This window comes from Panthera uncia, chromosome B1 (assembly GCF_023721935.1).
Source record: "Panthera uncia isolate 11264 chromosome B1, Puncia_PCG_1.0, whole genome shotgun sequence".
NCBI classification, from domain to species: domain Eukaryota; kingdom Metazoa; phylum Chordata; class Mammalia; order Carnivora; family Felidae; genus Panthera; species Panthera uncia.
The window spans coordinates 127,947,063-127,963,907 of NC_064811.1; the positions used below are offsets into that span (position 1 = coordinate 127,947,063).

General features: G+C 38.2%; 1 protein-coding gene across 2 annotated transcripts in view; it reads left to right on the forward strand.

Annotated features, from left to right (window-relative positions):
- Nucleotides 1–16,343, forward strand: part of TRIM2 (tripartite motif containing 2) — a 52,551-nt gene extending 36,208 nt beyond the window's left edge. For both annotated transcript variants that reach the window (XM_049631215.1, XM_049631216.1), the window contains 4 exons: nt 1,615–1,783; nt 2,838–2,908; nt 7,199–7,339; nt 11,834–16,343. In XM_049631215.1, the coding sequence (XP_049487172.1) occupies nt 1,615–1,783; nt 2,838–2,908; nt 7,199–7,339; nt 11,834–11,986 (534 nt within the window). In that variant the 3' untranslated portion in view covers nt 11,987–16,343. The remainder of the gene's footprint in view (nt 1–1,614; nt 1,784–2,837; nt 2,909–7,198; nt 7,340–11,833) is intronic.
- The last annotated feature ends 502 nt before the right edge of the window (nt 16,344–16,845 follow it).

A 16,845-nucleotide genomic window follows, 5' to 3' on the forward strand; every position in this document is an offset into this window, starting at 1 on the left:
CACACACACACACACACACACACACACCCTCTCTCTCTCTCTCTCTCTCTCTCTCTCTCTCTCTCTAGCAACAAACAAACCTTTAAAAAAGTATTTAAAATAACCCTACAGATGAGTATAAAATGAAAAGAGTTTCTCCTACCACCACTAATATCAATGGTTTCTTAGTGGTTTCTTGCAGGAATATGTATGTATACATATATAAACACATTTCATTCAGGTGGGCTCAGACTATACTCACTGTTCAGTACCTTGCTTTGTTTAATAATATATCTGAGAAAGCATTTATAAAGACACATAGAGATCTACTTGACTCTCTAAGCCTCTATGGTTCGTGCATCCCCCTCACCAGGCGCTCTTTCTGGCTGCTTCCTCACCTTGGGTGCTCCTTCTCCTTCCTTGTCTATAGTGACCTGTTGCATTAAGTTTTTGTTCTCTATGGCTTCTAGGATAGCCTATTTGAATTCTCTCAGATTTACCAAACACTCAATACCAGGCACATTAAACAGGACCCAGTGAACGTGTTTGTCTCTGCAGTATGACTGAGACATCCTCCAGGAGAGGGGCTGGTCTTACTTGTCTGTGTCTACTCAGTGCCTGGAGTCATTAACCACACAGTGGGTGCTCTATCACCCACCAAATGTTTGCAGAATTAGTAAATAAATGGGTGAATGAGTAAAGTACTTTATAATGGAGCTATAAATGGAAGGATATGAGATAAGCATCTCCTAGCAAACAGGCATTTATATAGTCTACTCAGAAAAATGAGTCAGACTTCAAATGCATATGGTATGTGCTTGATAGAAATCTCATGCTTTTCTCCCATTTTAAAATACTGAAAACTGGAACCATTCAATCATCAGCGTTACCCGAAATAATGCTAGACTTTTAAAATTAATGTATTTGGCTAATACTTGTTGACTACCTGGTTAGGCACCAAGAAGTATGCTGGGTCTGAGTACACAGTAGTAGACAAAACAGACATAACTCCTGCCTCCATGGAACTTAACACTGGTAAAGTTCAATGGCAGATTCTTGGCAGTTTTGATATTATCTACAATAACGATGATGATGGCTTCCTTTTAATGACTGCTTAATATGTGCTATACTCTACACTAAGCACTTTATCTACATTGTTTTACTTAGTACCTATCCCAAAAATGCCTTTGGAAGTTACTAAAGGTTTTTGTTTGTTTGTTTGTTTGTTTTGTTTTGTTTTTTACATTTTTAAATATATAAGGAATCTGAAGCTTAAGGAAATCAAATCCATTTGTGCTATACCAGATGTGTCTAAAACAAGCGACAGGCATAGAACAGCCTTCTTATTCCTGACCCAGTGATCTTTTGCCACACCGCACTGCATCTTTACAAGGGAACTGTGACCCCAGTTAAGGGGATTCTAGAACATTCTTGGTGGTGATCCTCTTAAAAAGTAAGGATTTCACATAAATCTTAGTAGCAGATAATGGATGTGACAAAAACAGGACATCATTGTGACATATGAGTAGCTGTGCACCCCCATTTGAAGGTTCAAGGAAGTGTTTACTAAAACAGGTGTCTGTCTTCATGTTCTGTAGTGTTTTAAACTTCATTTTCTGTACTTGTTTCTAACAGACAAAAATCGGATCAGGAAAGTTGATGGGGCCCAAAGGAGTCTCGGTGGACCGCAACGGGCACATCATTGTGGTGGACAACAAGGCGTGCTGCGTGTTTATTTTCCAGCCAAATGGGAAAATAGTCACCAGGTTTGGTAGCCGAGGAAATGGGGACAGGCAGTTTGCAGGTACACTCGATGGTAATATGTAAACCCCCTTTTTTACGCTTCTTCTGCTCACATTTGCATGATGTTGGAGCATGTGGAAGATGCCTCAATCCCCAGTGTGTTTTCCGGCTTTAGGAAAGATACTGGGGATAAATCTAAGCAAAAGCATGATGAGATGCTTCTCAATTACTCCGCCAGCAGTAAGTTGAACTGCGGTCCATGTGTGGTTTTTATTGACAGCAGTTTACAGCTCAGAAGTCGAATCTTTGAATATTAAGTAAAACATAAAATTTAAAATAAAAATGTTTGAGGAACAGTGGAGTAACTCCAATTTCTACCTAGCTGTAGCTTTGTATAAGAAAGAGCTTCGGAATGAGAATTTTTTTCACCTTTCTAGATGATGGTAAGAGAGCAGGACTTTAGAAAATTTGCTGAGTACAGGAAGGGCAGTTCTGTTACTTCTCTTTCTGGTGTACCACTCTGCAAGCACAGGCTGACTTAGTTTTTAACATCTGCAAGAAGAGGCTGAAAATGGTATATTAAATTTTCTTTTTGAAAGGATGCTTTCGGCATTTGACAATAATTTGCATAATCATTTTTGTGCTTTGTCTCCAGTTCTGCCAGGTTCTGAATGTCACCCCAAATTACAAAATATGGGTTTCTGCTCTACTTTTTAAAAAAATATTACATATGGGTGTCTTTTTTTCCCAGTACTAAGACTCCCCACATCCTTCCTAAAGGGACTAACATGTACTCAGAGAAGCTGGCAGATGTGACTTTCAGATGGTGCTGCAGAGAATGAATTCTGATGCTTATTGCTCGTTCCGCTTCGATAAGGCTGCTGGCACTCTTAGCTTGATGTAAAAGAAGCCAGAGTAGACAGTCCGAGTGTAGAATGATAGAGGACCTATGCCATCTAGAGCCAGAGTTCTAGCCGAATGATTTTTCAAGAACCGAGTCTATAATTCTTTGTTCTTTCTTAAATAACTAATATGTTGAATTTTGTAACTGCTACGTTGTTGTAATCAGTTTTATTGTTAACAGTAGTCACATATGTTTTTCATCTTTATTGCAGGTCCCCATTTTGCAGCTGTAAATAGCAATAATGAGATTATTGTTACAGATTTCCATAATCATTCTGTCAAGGTACTATAAACACACCAATTATTGTTCACTTTTAACTGCTGTTATTGAGAAATCAGTCTGAGAGAAAATAATGTAATACTCTCATATATGCACAGGAACTAAAGGGATGAACCTGAAAGAGTACATTTTGCTTCTCTCTAAAGATGCAAGTTTTAATTTGGACCCACAGAGTTGGGAGAGTCAGAAAATCAAACAAAATGTGGTGGCGACAAGTTTTTTAATTTGAAATAGCTATAAATGGAGATGACTTAAAAATTAAATTCGAAAAAGCAGTTGCTTGAACTTAGAGAGGCAGAACTTTCCAAAACTTAATATTTTGCCTCTATTCAATACATTAAAACAAGATCACTTTTTCAATTATCTGCATCATAAGGCCTTTCAAACAAAATTAGATATCCGAACTCTGCTAATATCTAAAATCTGTGCAGATTTTGTGAGGGGAAATAGCCCTACTATACATTCCTATAGATGTTTCATACTTTAGAGAATGCCTTCACACACTTGGTGTTCCCCAGAATACAGTGCCCCTTCCCCTCCGCCAAGCAGTGTAGTACATCTTTCTTACTAGGTGTAGGGGGAAGAAAGATTTGAGATTTATTATGAGCAAATCAGGACATCCAGAAATGAAAACAAATTTGTGATTTACTGAAACGAGAAAATGTTTAATTACATTCTAGACTGTGGTTCCTAAGGTGGGGTGCATGTTCCACTGAAGGCACGCCAGGTGGCCCTGGGCAGTGCACTGGCAGACATTTTTTTTTTTTTTAACTTTATTTATTTTTGAGACAGGGAGAGACAGAGCATGAACAGGGGAGGGTCAGAGAGAGGGAGACACAGAATCTGAAACAGGCTCCAGGCTCTGAGCTGTCAGCACAGAGCCCAACGCGGGGCTCGAACTCATGGACCGCGAGATCATGACCTGAGCCGAAGTCGGCCGCTTAACCGACTGAGCCACCCAGGCGCCCCAGACATTTTCATTTTAAGAGTCATGTGTTTATTTTTAGGGTTACCCTCTGTTTACATCAAGTGGTACTGGTTCGCACTTACAGAAGTGATACAAAGTTTTCCTTGTAAGTAAATTCATTAAAATTTTTTAAGGTGAGGCCTTTTTAAAGGAAGGGTAAGAGGGAAACAGCATAGGTGGCGTATGCCAGTGACTAAAGTTTGCACTTAGAGACAACCATCGGGCAACCAAAGTTGTCAGTGTTGATGACTGGAATAGCTATGTAGGGATAGGATTTCAACACCCAAAGGCACTCTCTCTCCTGAGTCCATCACCGCTTCATTTCCCCCAGGTTGTCCCAAAAGATACATTTAACCCAAGTAAATGGAATGGTTTTGAGCTTTTTTTGGTGGATGCAAAGTGTAGGGCACAGTGGGCCTGCCCCTGATGGGGCAGGAAGAGGAGAAAGGATGCCCACCATTGCTTGCTTCTCAGGCTGCTTCCTGCCACGTTGTGTCTCTGGAGTTGCTGCCATAGTGGGGGAGCTCATTCCCCACTCCCCTACCTCCCTCAGTGTCTGTAAGCTGCAAATTCTCTCTCTCTACAGGAGGTGTCTTGGTAAACGGAAGAGGACGTTGGGAAGAGTAGTGCTGGGGAGGAGGGAAACAGCAGAGGCAGAAGGGACTGGGCTCTGGACTGCCCCCCCCCCCCAGGGGGGTGCTGTAACAGTCCTGTGTGATGAGCTTAACGATAACATAGGCTGTCCTCAGACTCCCTAGCCTTCACTCACTTAATAGGGGAATCATTTAACTACAGGGCATTTAACCAGAAGATAACTCATATGGATCAGCAAAGGCCAGCAAACGCCTGGTATAGATGCTGCCCACCCCCACCGGAAGACAGTCCTATTAATCAAGTTGCTCTTTTCTACTAAGCGCAACTGTGGCCTCAGAGCCTTTCCGTCCCAGTGCTCCAGGCAGCTTCTATGAATCAACTGGCATTGGTATGTGGGAGGACTCCTAGTTACCAGCCCTGGCTGACAATGTAGAAGGAAATAAGACATATGTAAGTAATCAAAATGCAAGGCAGATAGCGATAAATTATTATTTTAATATAGGTACATATAAAGTTCTATAAGTATCCAGAAGAAAACAAAGAGCAGATTTCTGTAACTAAGACCATCAGGGAAGACTTCCAAGTGGAGGTGGTATTTGAGGTGAGCAGAATTTTGAAATCAGGAAAGGATTATCATCCAAGTGATAAAAACTTGCTATAAAAACTTGTATGAAAAGCAAAGCTGTAAAAACTATTTCAGCTCATGCATCCGCCTCTTAATATGTTTTCATCTGAATAATTTATAAGCAATTAAATGACATTTTAGGTGGGAAAAATAGGAACTACAAGAAATTTGTAATTATTAAGATTCTGAAAACTCTTCAAGTTTTCAGTACAGCAGAGGTAGATTATTTTACTAATTTGAACTCAGTTTCCCTCTTATTTAAGAAAACCAGTGTTTTTTCTCTTCTGTTTGGCAGCTGTTGCCATATAGCTTTTATGGAATAGTTGGGCTTTTGTTTCCCCTGTGACACGTGGCAGTTAGCAGTGGTTCTGGATTCAATTCATTTCTCTCTTGGTAAATGTAAAAACTGTGCCTATAGGTCAGGGCTAACAAATGGTCTAGTTCTTTAGCCACTTTCAGTGTGTATTTTGTTTTCATTGCAAAACAACTAAATTTGGCATTCTGCATCATTACAAAATGGGGCAGAAGCATTTGTGTTTTTTGCAGTAGGCCAAGGAAAACACACCTCTTCAGAGAAATAAATACAAACACACAAAAAGATTATTGGTAGGACTTATTAAGGGAAAAGATCAGAGAGTAATAAATTGTGTCCTCACCAGCATACAAACAGTTTCATTGGCCTTTAAAACAAGAACGTTCTGTGTGAAAGGAGATAAAAGGAGTCAGGAAAGATTTTTAAAAAATAATCTTAGCCAAAGCTAGTTCTTGTCTTGTCCTTTCCAAAGAACCAAAGAGGTAGCTTGCTTAGCTGGCAAGTTATGTAATTAATTCAAGAAGCAGTCATGATTCTTTTTCTTTATCTTAAAGGGAGTTTAGCCTTTAGAGATGGTTTGTCTCCCTTTGCTTCTCCAGTGTACATAACTAAACGAAAGAGAGTCATTTTAATCTTTCATGATCACAGAGATGACAGTAGGAGAATCTGTAAAAGGCCCTGAGATCATTCTCAAATTAGGTCTGCACTCGGGTATGGTGAACTCCCTCTGTTCCACGTTTCAGGAACCCTTACTCTCATGGCTTTGCATGTAATACGTTTTGATTTGTTAATGGGTCCTTCAACATATGTTGGCTGCATCATAATGGAAGCTTAAAATAATATCCTAGAGATATTTCACAGCCATTAAATACCATCTGAATCATCAAGATAAAATTATGCTTACTGTAGTCTTACAAATAACCACATAATGACAATTTATTTCTCTCCAAATCAATAATCTGTATTTGATACATGTATTTTAACACTCCATTAGTAAGAATATTTAATTAACCACAACAAGCTATTGCTTGTCTAGATCATATATTAGAGAATTTGCTGAAGAGTTCTGTGTACCTCCCCAACTTCTCTCAACCCGCTCCCCTCAGTATGCTCCATCCATCAAAGCCTTAGAGTCATATAACCTATCTATTTTAACTAAATATATATTCTGAAAAAAATATATTAAAAAGCCCTTCTATTATTCCTCACCTGTGCCATACACACACACACACACACACACACACACACACACACACACACATTTTCCCTTATATTCCCTTATAAGTGTGAAGTCTAACTTGCTCTTTCTCACGTTGACTTTGTAAAATGGTAATAAATTCTGAGCACCCAGCCTAACAAAAAGCTCCATGGTCCTGATACAACTTTGATCATCCCTCCTGTTAGAAATAGTAATATTTCTGTTCTTGAAATTTAGCTATTTATTCAAAGGCAGGAATAATAATGTTGAAAATTATAGCTCCACTTTCTTATCCTGCCTTATATTCCTATATATTTTATAATTTATAACAAAAGTATTTTTCATATAAGTACTCAATAACCAGATAGGAGCTAGAAATAAGAACTGATTTAACAAATGATAAATCAAATTTATATAGTAAATTGGGGAACCATAAGTAATATGGGGGTCTACTTTGTAAATTTTTTTTCTTTTTTTTTTAGAATGTCTTAACTCATAATAAAAAATCTGCTCAGATACATATTTTTTTAAAACCCATAATGTTGGCTCAACTATTTTTAGTTTAAAATAAAATCATTTAAAAATATCTCATACAGGTGTTTAATCAGGAGGGAGAATTCATGTTGAAGTTTGGCTCAAATGGAGAAGGAAATGGGCAGTTTAATGCTCCAACAGGTGTAGCAGTGGATTCAAATGGAAACATCATTGTAGCAGATTGGGGAAACAGCAGGATCCAGGTAAACTCATGTAATGCTAATGTATTTGTTTAGAGTGACGGGTATTTGTTGAAAGTGAAGAATTGGCTGTCTCCCAACTGGGATGTTTCCCATTGTTCATTGGTTAGGTTTTCATAGACCGTCTCAGGAGAAGTGCTAAACTAAGTAAGGTGGAGGAGAGGTGGAGTAGAAGGTGGAGGAGAACAACATCAACAGGTTACCAGAGTGAAAACCTCTGAATTGGGAATTTTTAACACCAAAGTGTTTGTGGATAGAACTCAAGAGGTCCATCCATTGAACAAAAAGATATTACTGTTTTTACTAGCTTCCAACTAAAAACTCATTTTCTTTAATTATGAATATAGGCAACAATCACCGTAGTTTTAGGACCACCTATAACTTTGTCACCAAGAGGAATCGTGGTTGCAGAGGTCTTGAATTGTCATATATGCTCATCACTCTTTCAGAACCAGTCAGTGTTACATGACAATTTAGATGAGATGGATCCATCACCATTTCTTGTTATTCAATGTGTTGGTTTAAAAAGCACACATATTGGGGCGCCTGGGTGGCTCAGTCGGTTGAGCGTCCGACTTCAGCTCAGGTCACGATCTTGCGGCTCGTGAGTTCGAGCCCCGCGTCAGGCTCTGTGCTGACAGCTCAGAACCTGGAGCCTGTTTCAGATTCTGTGTCTCCCTCTCTGTCCCGACCCACTCGCATTCTGTCTCTGTCTCTCTCAAAAATAAATAAACATTAAGAAAATTAAAAAAAAATAAAAATAAAAAGCACACATATTACTATATCGCAGTTTTGTACAATTTTGATAACTATGTTTTAATAATGATTGTTTTCCTTTATAATCCCATGTATTTTGTTTTATGCATTTAAAAACATTATTCTGCTGAATAACCTGAGTCAAAGAGGAAGTCCCAAGGAAAAATTTAAAATATACTGGCCTGAATGAAAGTACAAATATAGCGTATCAAAGTTTGTGGTGTGCAGCTAAGAGGGTCCTGAGAGGAAGATTTTTCCCCCAGCTTTATTGCGATATAATTGGCATATATATTGTGTAAGTTTAAGGTGTGTAATATGATTTGATACACTTACATATTGCAAAATGATCACCACCATAGCTTTAGCCAATACCTGTGTCACCGTCACGTTACTACCATTTCTTTTTTGTGGTGAGAACATTTAGATCTCCTCTCTTAGCAAAACTTTCAAGTATATAAAATTGGTTTATTAACTATAATCACCATACAATGCATTAGATCCCCAGAACTTATTCATCTTCTAACTGGAACTTTATACCCTTTGACCACCTTCTCCCCATTTCCCCCACTCTCCAGCCCTGGCAACCACCATTCTACATGAGAGGGAACTTACTGGCACTAAGTGCTTACATTAGAAAGAGATCACGAATCCCAGCTCCTACCTCAAAAAAGCCAGAAGTAGAGGAGCAGAACAGCCTGAAAGCAAACAGGCGGGAGGAAATAGTGCAGATAGGATCAGAAATCAGTGTAGTGCAAGGCAAACAATAGAGAAGAGCAGTGAAACAGAAAGGTGGTTCCTTGCAATGATCAATAAGATGACAGACCTCTAACGAGACCGCTAAAGGAAAAGACACAAAGTGCTAATATCATCACAGACTCCACAGGCATACAGAAGTTCTGTGAACTCTACATGTGCATTTTTGACAATTTAAATGAAATGGACCAATTTCTCAAAAAGTACAAATTCCACAACTCACTCAATATAAAATAAATAACCTGAATACCCTAACAACTGTTAAGGAAATGTAGTTAATAATTTTAAAACTCCCCAAAAATAAATCTCTAGACTCGAATGGTGTTACGGGAGTATTCTGCCAAACTAGGTGAAAGGTACACAGAATTTCTCTGTACTATCCTTGGAACTTCCTATGAATCTATAATTATTTCAAAATTAAAAGTGAACAAAAACATTTTAGATTTTTTTTTTTAACATTTATTTATTTTTGAGACAGAGACAGACAGACAGAGCATGAACGGGGGAGGGGCAGAGAGAGAGGGAGACACAGAATTGGAAGCAGGCTCCAGGCTCTGAGCCATCAGCCCAGAGCCCGACGCGGGGCTCGAACTCACGGACCGCGAGATCGTGACCTGAGCTGAAGTCGGACGCTTAACCGACTGAGCCACCCAGGCGCCCCTAAAACATTTTAAATATAATAATGAATTTAAATATATTTTCATGTTTTAGGATTAATGGTGTCATGATGGCATTTGCCATTTTAATTGGGTATAAAAAATAATAAAAGTGGTTACATTCTGGAAAAAAAGAATTAAAACATTATTTTGAGGTCTGTAGTTGTTTCCAGACAAAAAAAGTAGATTTTTCTCTAAATTAAGAACAAAGGTTTTGAATCCCCAGACTAAGAAAGACTATTCTTTTCTCAATTTCTCTGTATAGACACCCAGAAGAATCTAAACATACATGTGCAGACAGGGTTATTCATCCTTGCCAATATGAACCTGTGCCGAATTTCTGAGACCTCAGAATGCACGGGTTAAATCAGGTAGCATCCAGGTGTCTTTGTGAAGACAGTAGTATTTAGCCGTTTGAATGTGATACTGGTATTACTTCCCAGAAAAAGGACTGAGACTATAAATGCTTTTATTTCTCCATTATATTTATCTTGCTTAATTATGCTAATGTACATCTACATTTGAAAGAGCTATTCTATTGTGTTGGAAAGCTGGAAGCCAGACTGGGAACCAAGTTTACAAAGCAGTTCTATAGACTACAGGTGCTTAGCTGTTTGTATTGTGGCCCTCCTAGCACCTGCCTAGTCACACTGCCTTGTGAAACACCTATGGGCCAAACAGAACGGTCAAAAGAAACCAGCCTGGGCCTTGTGAAAGAAAAATGTTCCTTGTATTTCATCATGGCAGAAGCTTCTAGCCCAAAAGAAGACTACTTCATATCCAGATGTACATGTTGTGGGGCACCTGGCTGGCTGAGTTGGTAGAGTGTGTGAATCTTGATCTCAGGGTTGTGAGTTTGAGCCCCACACTGGGTGTAGAGATGACTTAAAAACAAAATATTCTAAAAAACCCACAAATGTACATGTTGAGTTATTGACTTCTTATAACTCCTTTTTTTCTGAAAAGGAAAGAATGGGGTGCCTGGGTGACTCATTCGGTTAAGCATCTGACTTGGGCTTAGGTCATGATCTCAGGGTTCATGGGTTCAAGCCCTACGTCGGGCTCTGTGCTGACAGCTCGGAGCCTGGAGCCTGCTTCGGATTCTGTGTCTCCATCTCTCTCTGCCCTTTCCCACTCACGTGTGCTTGCTTTCTCTCAAAAATAAATAAACATTTTAAAAAAAATGAAAAGGGGGCGCCTGGGTGGCTCAGTCAGTTGAGCGTCTGACTTCGGCTCAGGTCATGATCTCAAGGTCTGTGAGTTTGAGCCCCGCATCAGGCTTTGTGCTGACAGCTCAGAGCCTGGAGCCTACTTTGGATTCTGTGTCTCCCTCTCTCTCTGCCCCTCCACCCACTCATGCGCTGTCTCTCTCTCTTTCTCTCTGTCAAAAATAAATAAACATTAAAAATTTTTTCTAATAAATAAAAGAGGTTAGAGTGTGAGAGAGAGCCAAAGCATAAGAGACTCTTTTTTTGTTTGTTTGTTTACATTTATTTATTTTTGAGAGACAGAGAGCACAAGTTGGGGAGGGGCAGAGATGAAAGGAGACACAGAATCCGAAGCAGGCTCCAGGCTCCAAGCTGTCAGCACAGAGCCCGATGTGGGGCTCGAACTCACCAACCGTGAGATCATGACCTGAGCCGAGGTCGGACGCCTAACTGACTGAGCCACCCAGGCGCCCCTAGACTCTTAAAAACTGAGAACAAACTGAGGGTTGATGGCAGGTGGGAGGGAGGGAAGGGTAGGTGATGGGCATTGAAGAGGGCATCTTTTGGGATGAGCACTGGGTGTTGTATGGAAACTAATTTGACAATCAATTTCATATAATAAAAAATAAAAAAAAATTTTCTAATAAATTAATTTTTAAAAAATGAAAAGGTAAAAAAGATCTTTATTTTCTCATTGTATATTATGACTCAGAACCATTCCTTTGTGGTCTAGTGGCTGATTTTTCTGTCTTCTGATTGGGGATAAAAGGGATGTGAGGCTGGAAGTGTGGAAAATGAAGGCTGAGAGTAGGAGACAAGGGTCCTTCATTTTCAGGCACCACTGAAGACTATTCGCCTCAAACTGACCACTGTTAAGAATGTAAATGAGGTCTGGTGGCCAATGGCATGCTCCTTGTCAGTGACTCTGAGGGATAGAGAGTGAAAGGAGGAAAAGCAAGGTAAGTGGAGTGAAGGATCGGATATATGATCATTACCTAAACAAACCTGTTGGGTTACACGCATGCTTTTGTATTGACGATATTAGCATTAAGGGTTTTCTAACTCCTGTTTCATCATATTACTATAACTTTTCCTGTAACACTCTGACTTTATATTTTTTACAGGTTTTTGACGGAAGTGGATCATTTTTGTCCTACATTAACACATCTGCTGACCCACTGTATGGCCCCCAGGGCCTGGCCCTGACTTCAGATGGTCACGTTGTGGTTGCAGACTCTGGAAACCACTGTTTCAAGGTCTACCGGTACTTACAGTAGTGGTGGGCAGATGGACCCCCCTCTCCCAAAGGTCTTGCACTATGAACTGGAAGGGATTTCTCGACGCGGGACCAGATTACACTAGACTTTTCATGCTAGAAGGAAGCATTGGCGAACTTTCCAAGGTGATTTCTGAATGTAACAATTTCCTTAAAAACTGCATATCTGATTTCTGTAATTCGCCTTTAGGGTTTGAAAGAAGGAAATCCCTTCTACTGAATCTTTGGAAAACGCAGCGTTTCACACCTGTGAACTATGGCTTCTAGGACAGGGATTTATGTAGTTGAACTGATTTTGCAAATCAAACAAGCACTAAAAAAAACCTAGAATATTTAAAGGTGTTTGTTAATCCCGTGAATGGTAGCTTTTATGCAGAGCCTCCAAAAACAAAACAAAAAACAAAACAAAACAAAACAAAAACAGAATCTGTTGTACTTTATTTAACTTCAATTACAAGACCCGGGGGATCTCCTAACCTCACTTTTACAGTCGGTCTTAACTCATGTGACATTTTTTTGGTTATCATTAACTACATGTAAATTAGGAGAAAATAAGACTGTCTTGCAAAACCCTCCCAGGTGTGATTAGGCAGGCCTCTTGAGTTTAGCACTTAAAAACCACTGCACATATCCCATCCTTTCTGGGTTAGATCAAAGATCCTTTTTGTGTGTTCTCACCTTTTCTCTCCTGCTCCCCTTGTATCAAAAAACAGAGTCCATTTTCAGGGAAACCTGAAATTCCTAATGCTTTAAAAAGCATATTGCTAATAGCAATGCTACCTTTTGGTAAACAAACAGCCCCCCTCAACTCCAGATTAGTGCACTGGCATGTAATCAAGAAAAAGTCAGTCACATTTTATGTGCCATGTTCTCACGTGTCTCTCCTCTTCCACTTCACGAAAGCGAAAGCTTTACCTCCTGCAAAATGTCAGCACATGTAGTAGGACGCCAGTGTCCTAGGACAGAGAGCCATAAGTAGCCCTTTGGAGGACGGATGGTGTCAACCAAAGGCATGTGATTGATTAATGGTTTCCCCTTAGAAAGCAAGTGTTACCAAAGTCGTGTTATCTCGAAAGCATTACAGGTAAGGGCATGTTACGGTTATTTATCATTGTCTAATGAATAGTAGAGGCATTAAAGGACTATGTATACATGATTAGGGTAAGGTAGAATGTATCATATATATATATATATATATATATAGCTGAACCTTTGGTGTATTGAAATAGGCAGCACTCTGAAAGACAGAAGCATCGTCCAGCACATCCCTTTACTGAGCAGTTTAAAGCCGTCCCTAGTAGAGCAAGCCCTAAAACAGGTATGATTTTCACCATTTTCCAGGAATGATGGTATTGGCTGACTTTTAGTCAGAAAATGGCCTTCTGTGCTTTCAAAAGCAAAAACAAAACGAAAACAGGTTGAAAGAAAAGGAAACGTTGAACTTTAGTTACTTTTAATTTAAACGAAGTATAAATGGGTTTTGAGAAATGTGACGGAAAATTTAGTCAATCGTTAATCTGTCTTTGATACTGTAAGGTAAGACGTGGTCTGTTTCCACTGTTTAATTTTCTACTCAGTTCTACCAAATAGGATGTCATGCTTGGCATCTTTGATATGACTTTGGGATCTTTTTCACTGAAAGCACCTTAGAACTGTACTATAAGAAAACATTTCCCACATGTATAATTATATGTGATGTTCATTGCTTAATTTACAACCCAGTCATTCTCTTAAATATAGGACTTTTTTAAATTTAGAAGGGAAATCTAGCTACTTCCAATTGTCTGTCAAATTTATTATGCCCAAATCAACCTCTCAAAAAAAATGTTTTCAGGAAGATTTACATTTAGGTTTAGAATTTCTTTTTCTTTTTTCTTTTTTTTTTTTAGTTAGGTAGAGTTTTCAAAATATTTGAGACTGTGATAAAGTTATAAAATTCAATAGCATTTTCGGATGTTAAATAAAATACTGTTTCCTAACATCAGCGAACTAAGTCTTTGAATTCAAACACTCGTATTTAATGAGTGCTTACTAGGTGCCAGGCACTATTTTAGGCACTGGGGATACAGCAATAGACAAAAGAGACAAAAATCCCTGCCTGCTTGGAGCTTACACTCTAGGGAGGGAATTTCATTTTGCCCTTTACTGACATTCTGCATAAAAGATAAGCTAGGCCTTTGATAGGTCCCAGACGGTTTAAAAGAAAACCTTTTAAATTTGTTAAAATAACTTCTGTGTGTTTTCACAAGTAAAAGTGGCTTCCTGTTTAGATTCTGTCACAGGCTATTGGTCTTAAGACTAGTTGACTTAAAAGTGTTTTTTGCACAACATTGAAATTATACTTGTGAATTTAGAAATTAACTAGCCGTCCTACCATATCGGGCTGGGTATCTCAATAATATATTGAATATGAGGCTGTTTTTTTTTTAAATCTGTCAATATTGGCACAAATTGGAATGGAAGAATAGATAGTTTGATTCAGACTTGTTCCACTATCTGTTACTAAAACACATGTTGTGGGCACTCTAAGAAACACTGTATTTTCCCCTCCAAAATATATAATCATGTATGGTAAAGTGTAGATAACATTTCACATTTGGATACATATTAGCATTTACTGTATTTCTTGATGAGCATATTTGAGGAGGGAAAGTGCTGCTGATAAGATAGAGTAGACAAGATTTACATGAAATTTTGTCACATTCTCTGGAAAATGGTTTCTGGTAAACTGAGAAGGATATTAAAATAAGTGATTTTTTTTTTCCTGAGCTATCATTATTGTTTGATTTCTCTTTGTCAAGTGTACAGAACCTGTCATACGTTCATGATAAGTAGCACTGAGAAATTACCCATTCAAATGTCCCCTGGGCACTTATGGCAGAATATTGCCAGTTTGAATGTAAAGGTCAGTGACAATGCATTCCCTCCAAAACAGACCTCCCCTGCTGGGCTTGGGGGACATGGTGACCTGGCCATCCAGAAACACATGAATAAAAAGCCTTTATGACTGTTCACCATTTTTTAAAATGGTACTTAGTATCTTGATCAAACTTTAGTCTCCAGTAACTAAACAAATCCCCAAGTTTCCTTATTTTAATTTACTCTTTGACTAGATTTGAGACAAATAAATACTACAGGTCCATGCAACCAGAACACAGTTGCTTCTACTACTAAATATACAGGGTATGTCCTCACATGAAGTTGGCTGGAATAACAGTATAGTAGCAAGTGTCTATGGATCCTAACATGGAAGGATTCACATAAATGCTTTGCTAATACCTACCGAGTTAATTGGAGGAAATAGCAAATAAGTATTAGGGAATGTGCAGATTACTTCAAAAGGGAAAAACCTTTTTGTACATTTGGACTCTATAGTATCCTCCCTATTCACCAGCTTCTGGAAAGGGAGGAGCATTTTTAGTTTACTAATTTAACAACAAGACATTTCCAGGTAGGAGAAAATTGAAGCTGTTTGCTTGAGAACATCATCTAATTTTGCTTAAAATCGAAAGTCGTAATACTGTTGCATTCTGTAAATGTTGCAGGGTTTTAAACTTTACAATTATTTTAATATTTTTGATAACTAGGAATCTAGTATTGCCATAAAGGAAACTAAGTGCCCATTAAAGATTTGTTTGGTATAAATAAATGATTTTTTTGTTTTGTTTTAAATGACAGTAAGCTACAAATCATGATGTTAATCTTAAACTTTCTGAAGATGAACTGTGTGGCAGTGATTGTGTGGTCTGTTTGTGGAGAATGTATGAAAGCTATTAATATTCTAAAATAGATTAATAAATTGGCTATGTTGTCCCAATGAATGTACAGCACGTCCATTAACTTTCAAAAGCAACACAGCCTTAAACTCAATGCTTTTGCTTTATGACATGGGAATGTTCTGTCATCAACAGAGTGTATTCTTGTAATGGAATTCTTTATATCATTTTCAATTCTATAGCCTTTCAATCCTATGTATGAGTATAAAGGATTTCTGCTTCCTTTGTTTCTTTTTAAATTTTGTACATTCCATCTTTTTAGGTCTGTTTCATACGTTTTGTGTATAGAACACTAAGTCTTGCGCGCTCTGACATTGATACTGATATATTCTCATTTGTTCTTTTATGAATCGAAATGCTGACTGCCTATTTAAAGAAAAGAATGAACGCTGTGCATCAAAGTGTTTGTATGTCCGTAGCTACATATGTACCACAGTATTTTGGATGCTTTAGTCTACAATAAAACTTTAAATTAATTCTGTCTTGAAACATAGGAGAAACAAGATTCATGTGTATACCTTTACCATGCACAAAATCTCAAATCATTATAATAAAGCTTGTTTTCTCCATTTCCAGGGTGAATGTTTATGTATTGTTTGCTTTTTTAGTAAAGGGAAATGAAGGAATGTTCTACAATACGGGGAAGATATCAATACCTCAAACAAACTGTTTATAAAAGTGAGAAAAGCATAGTGAAATTTTTGTTGTTTACGATGCTAATAATCAGGTGAGCATTTAGGATGTATCTTAAGCAGGAATTTGGAAAATCATGACATGTATGTCTAGCAAATATATTTAGAAGTCCAAATAGACCCAAAGCAATATGCTTATAATCCTTAAAGAATCACAGGACAGACCTTCTGGCATCAGGCTGGTCACATTTCTAGGGGGTGAAGAACTAGAAAGGGACCTTGCTACAAATATTGTCTTTAGGTTCCAAGATTTAATTAAAATAAAATTCATTACAATAAAAGTTTTTTTTAGAGGTTAGGGGTTTATTTATTCATTTATTTTTAAAATATTTTATTTATTTTTGAGATAGAGAGAGATAACACGAGCAGGGGATAGGCAGAGAGAGAGGGGG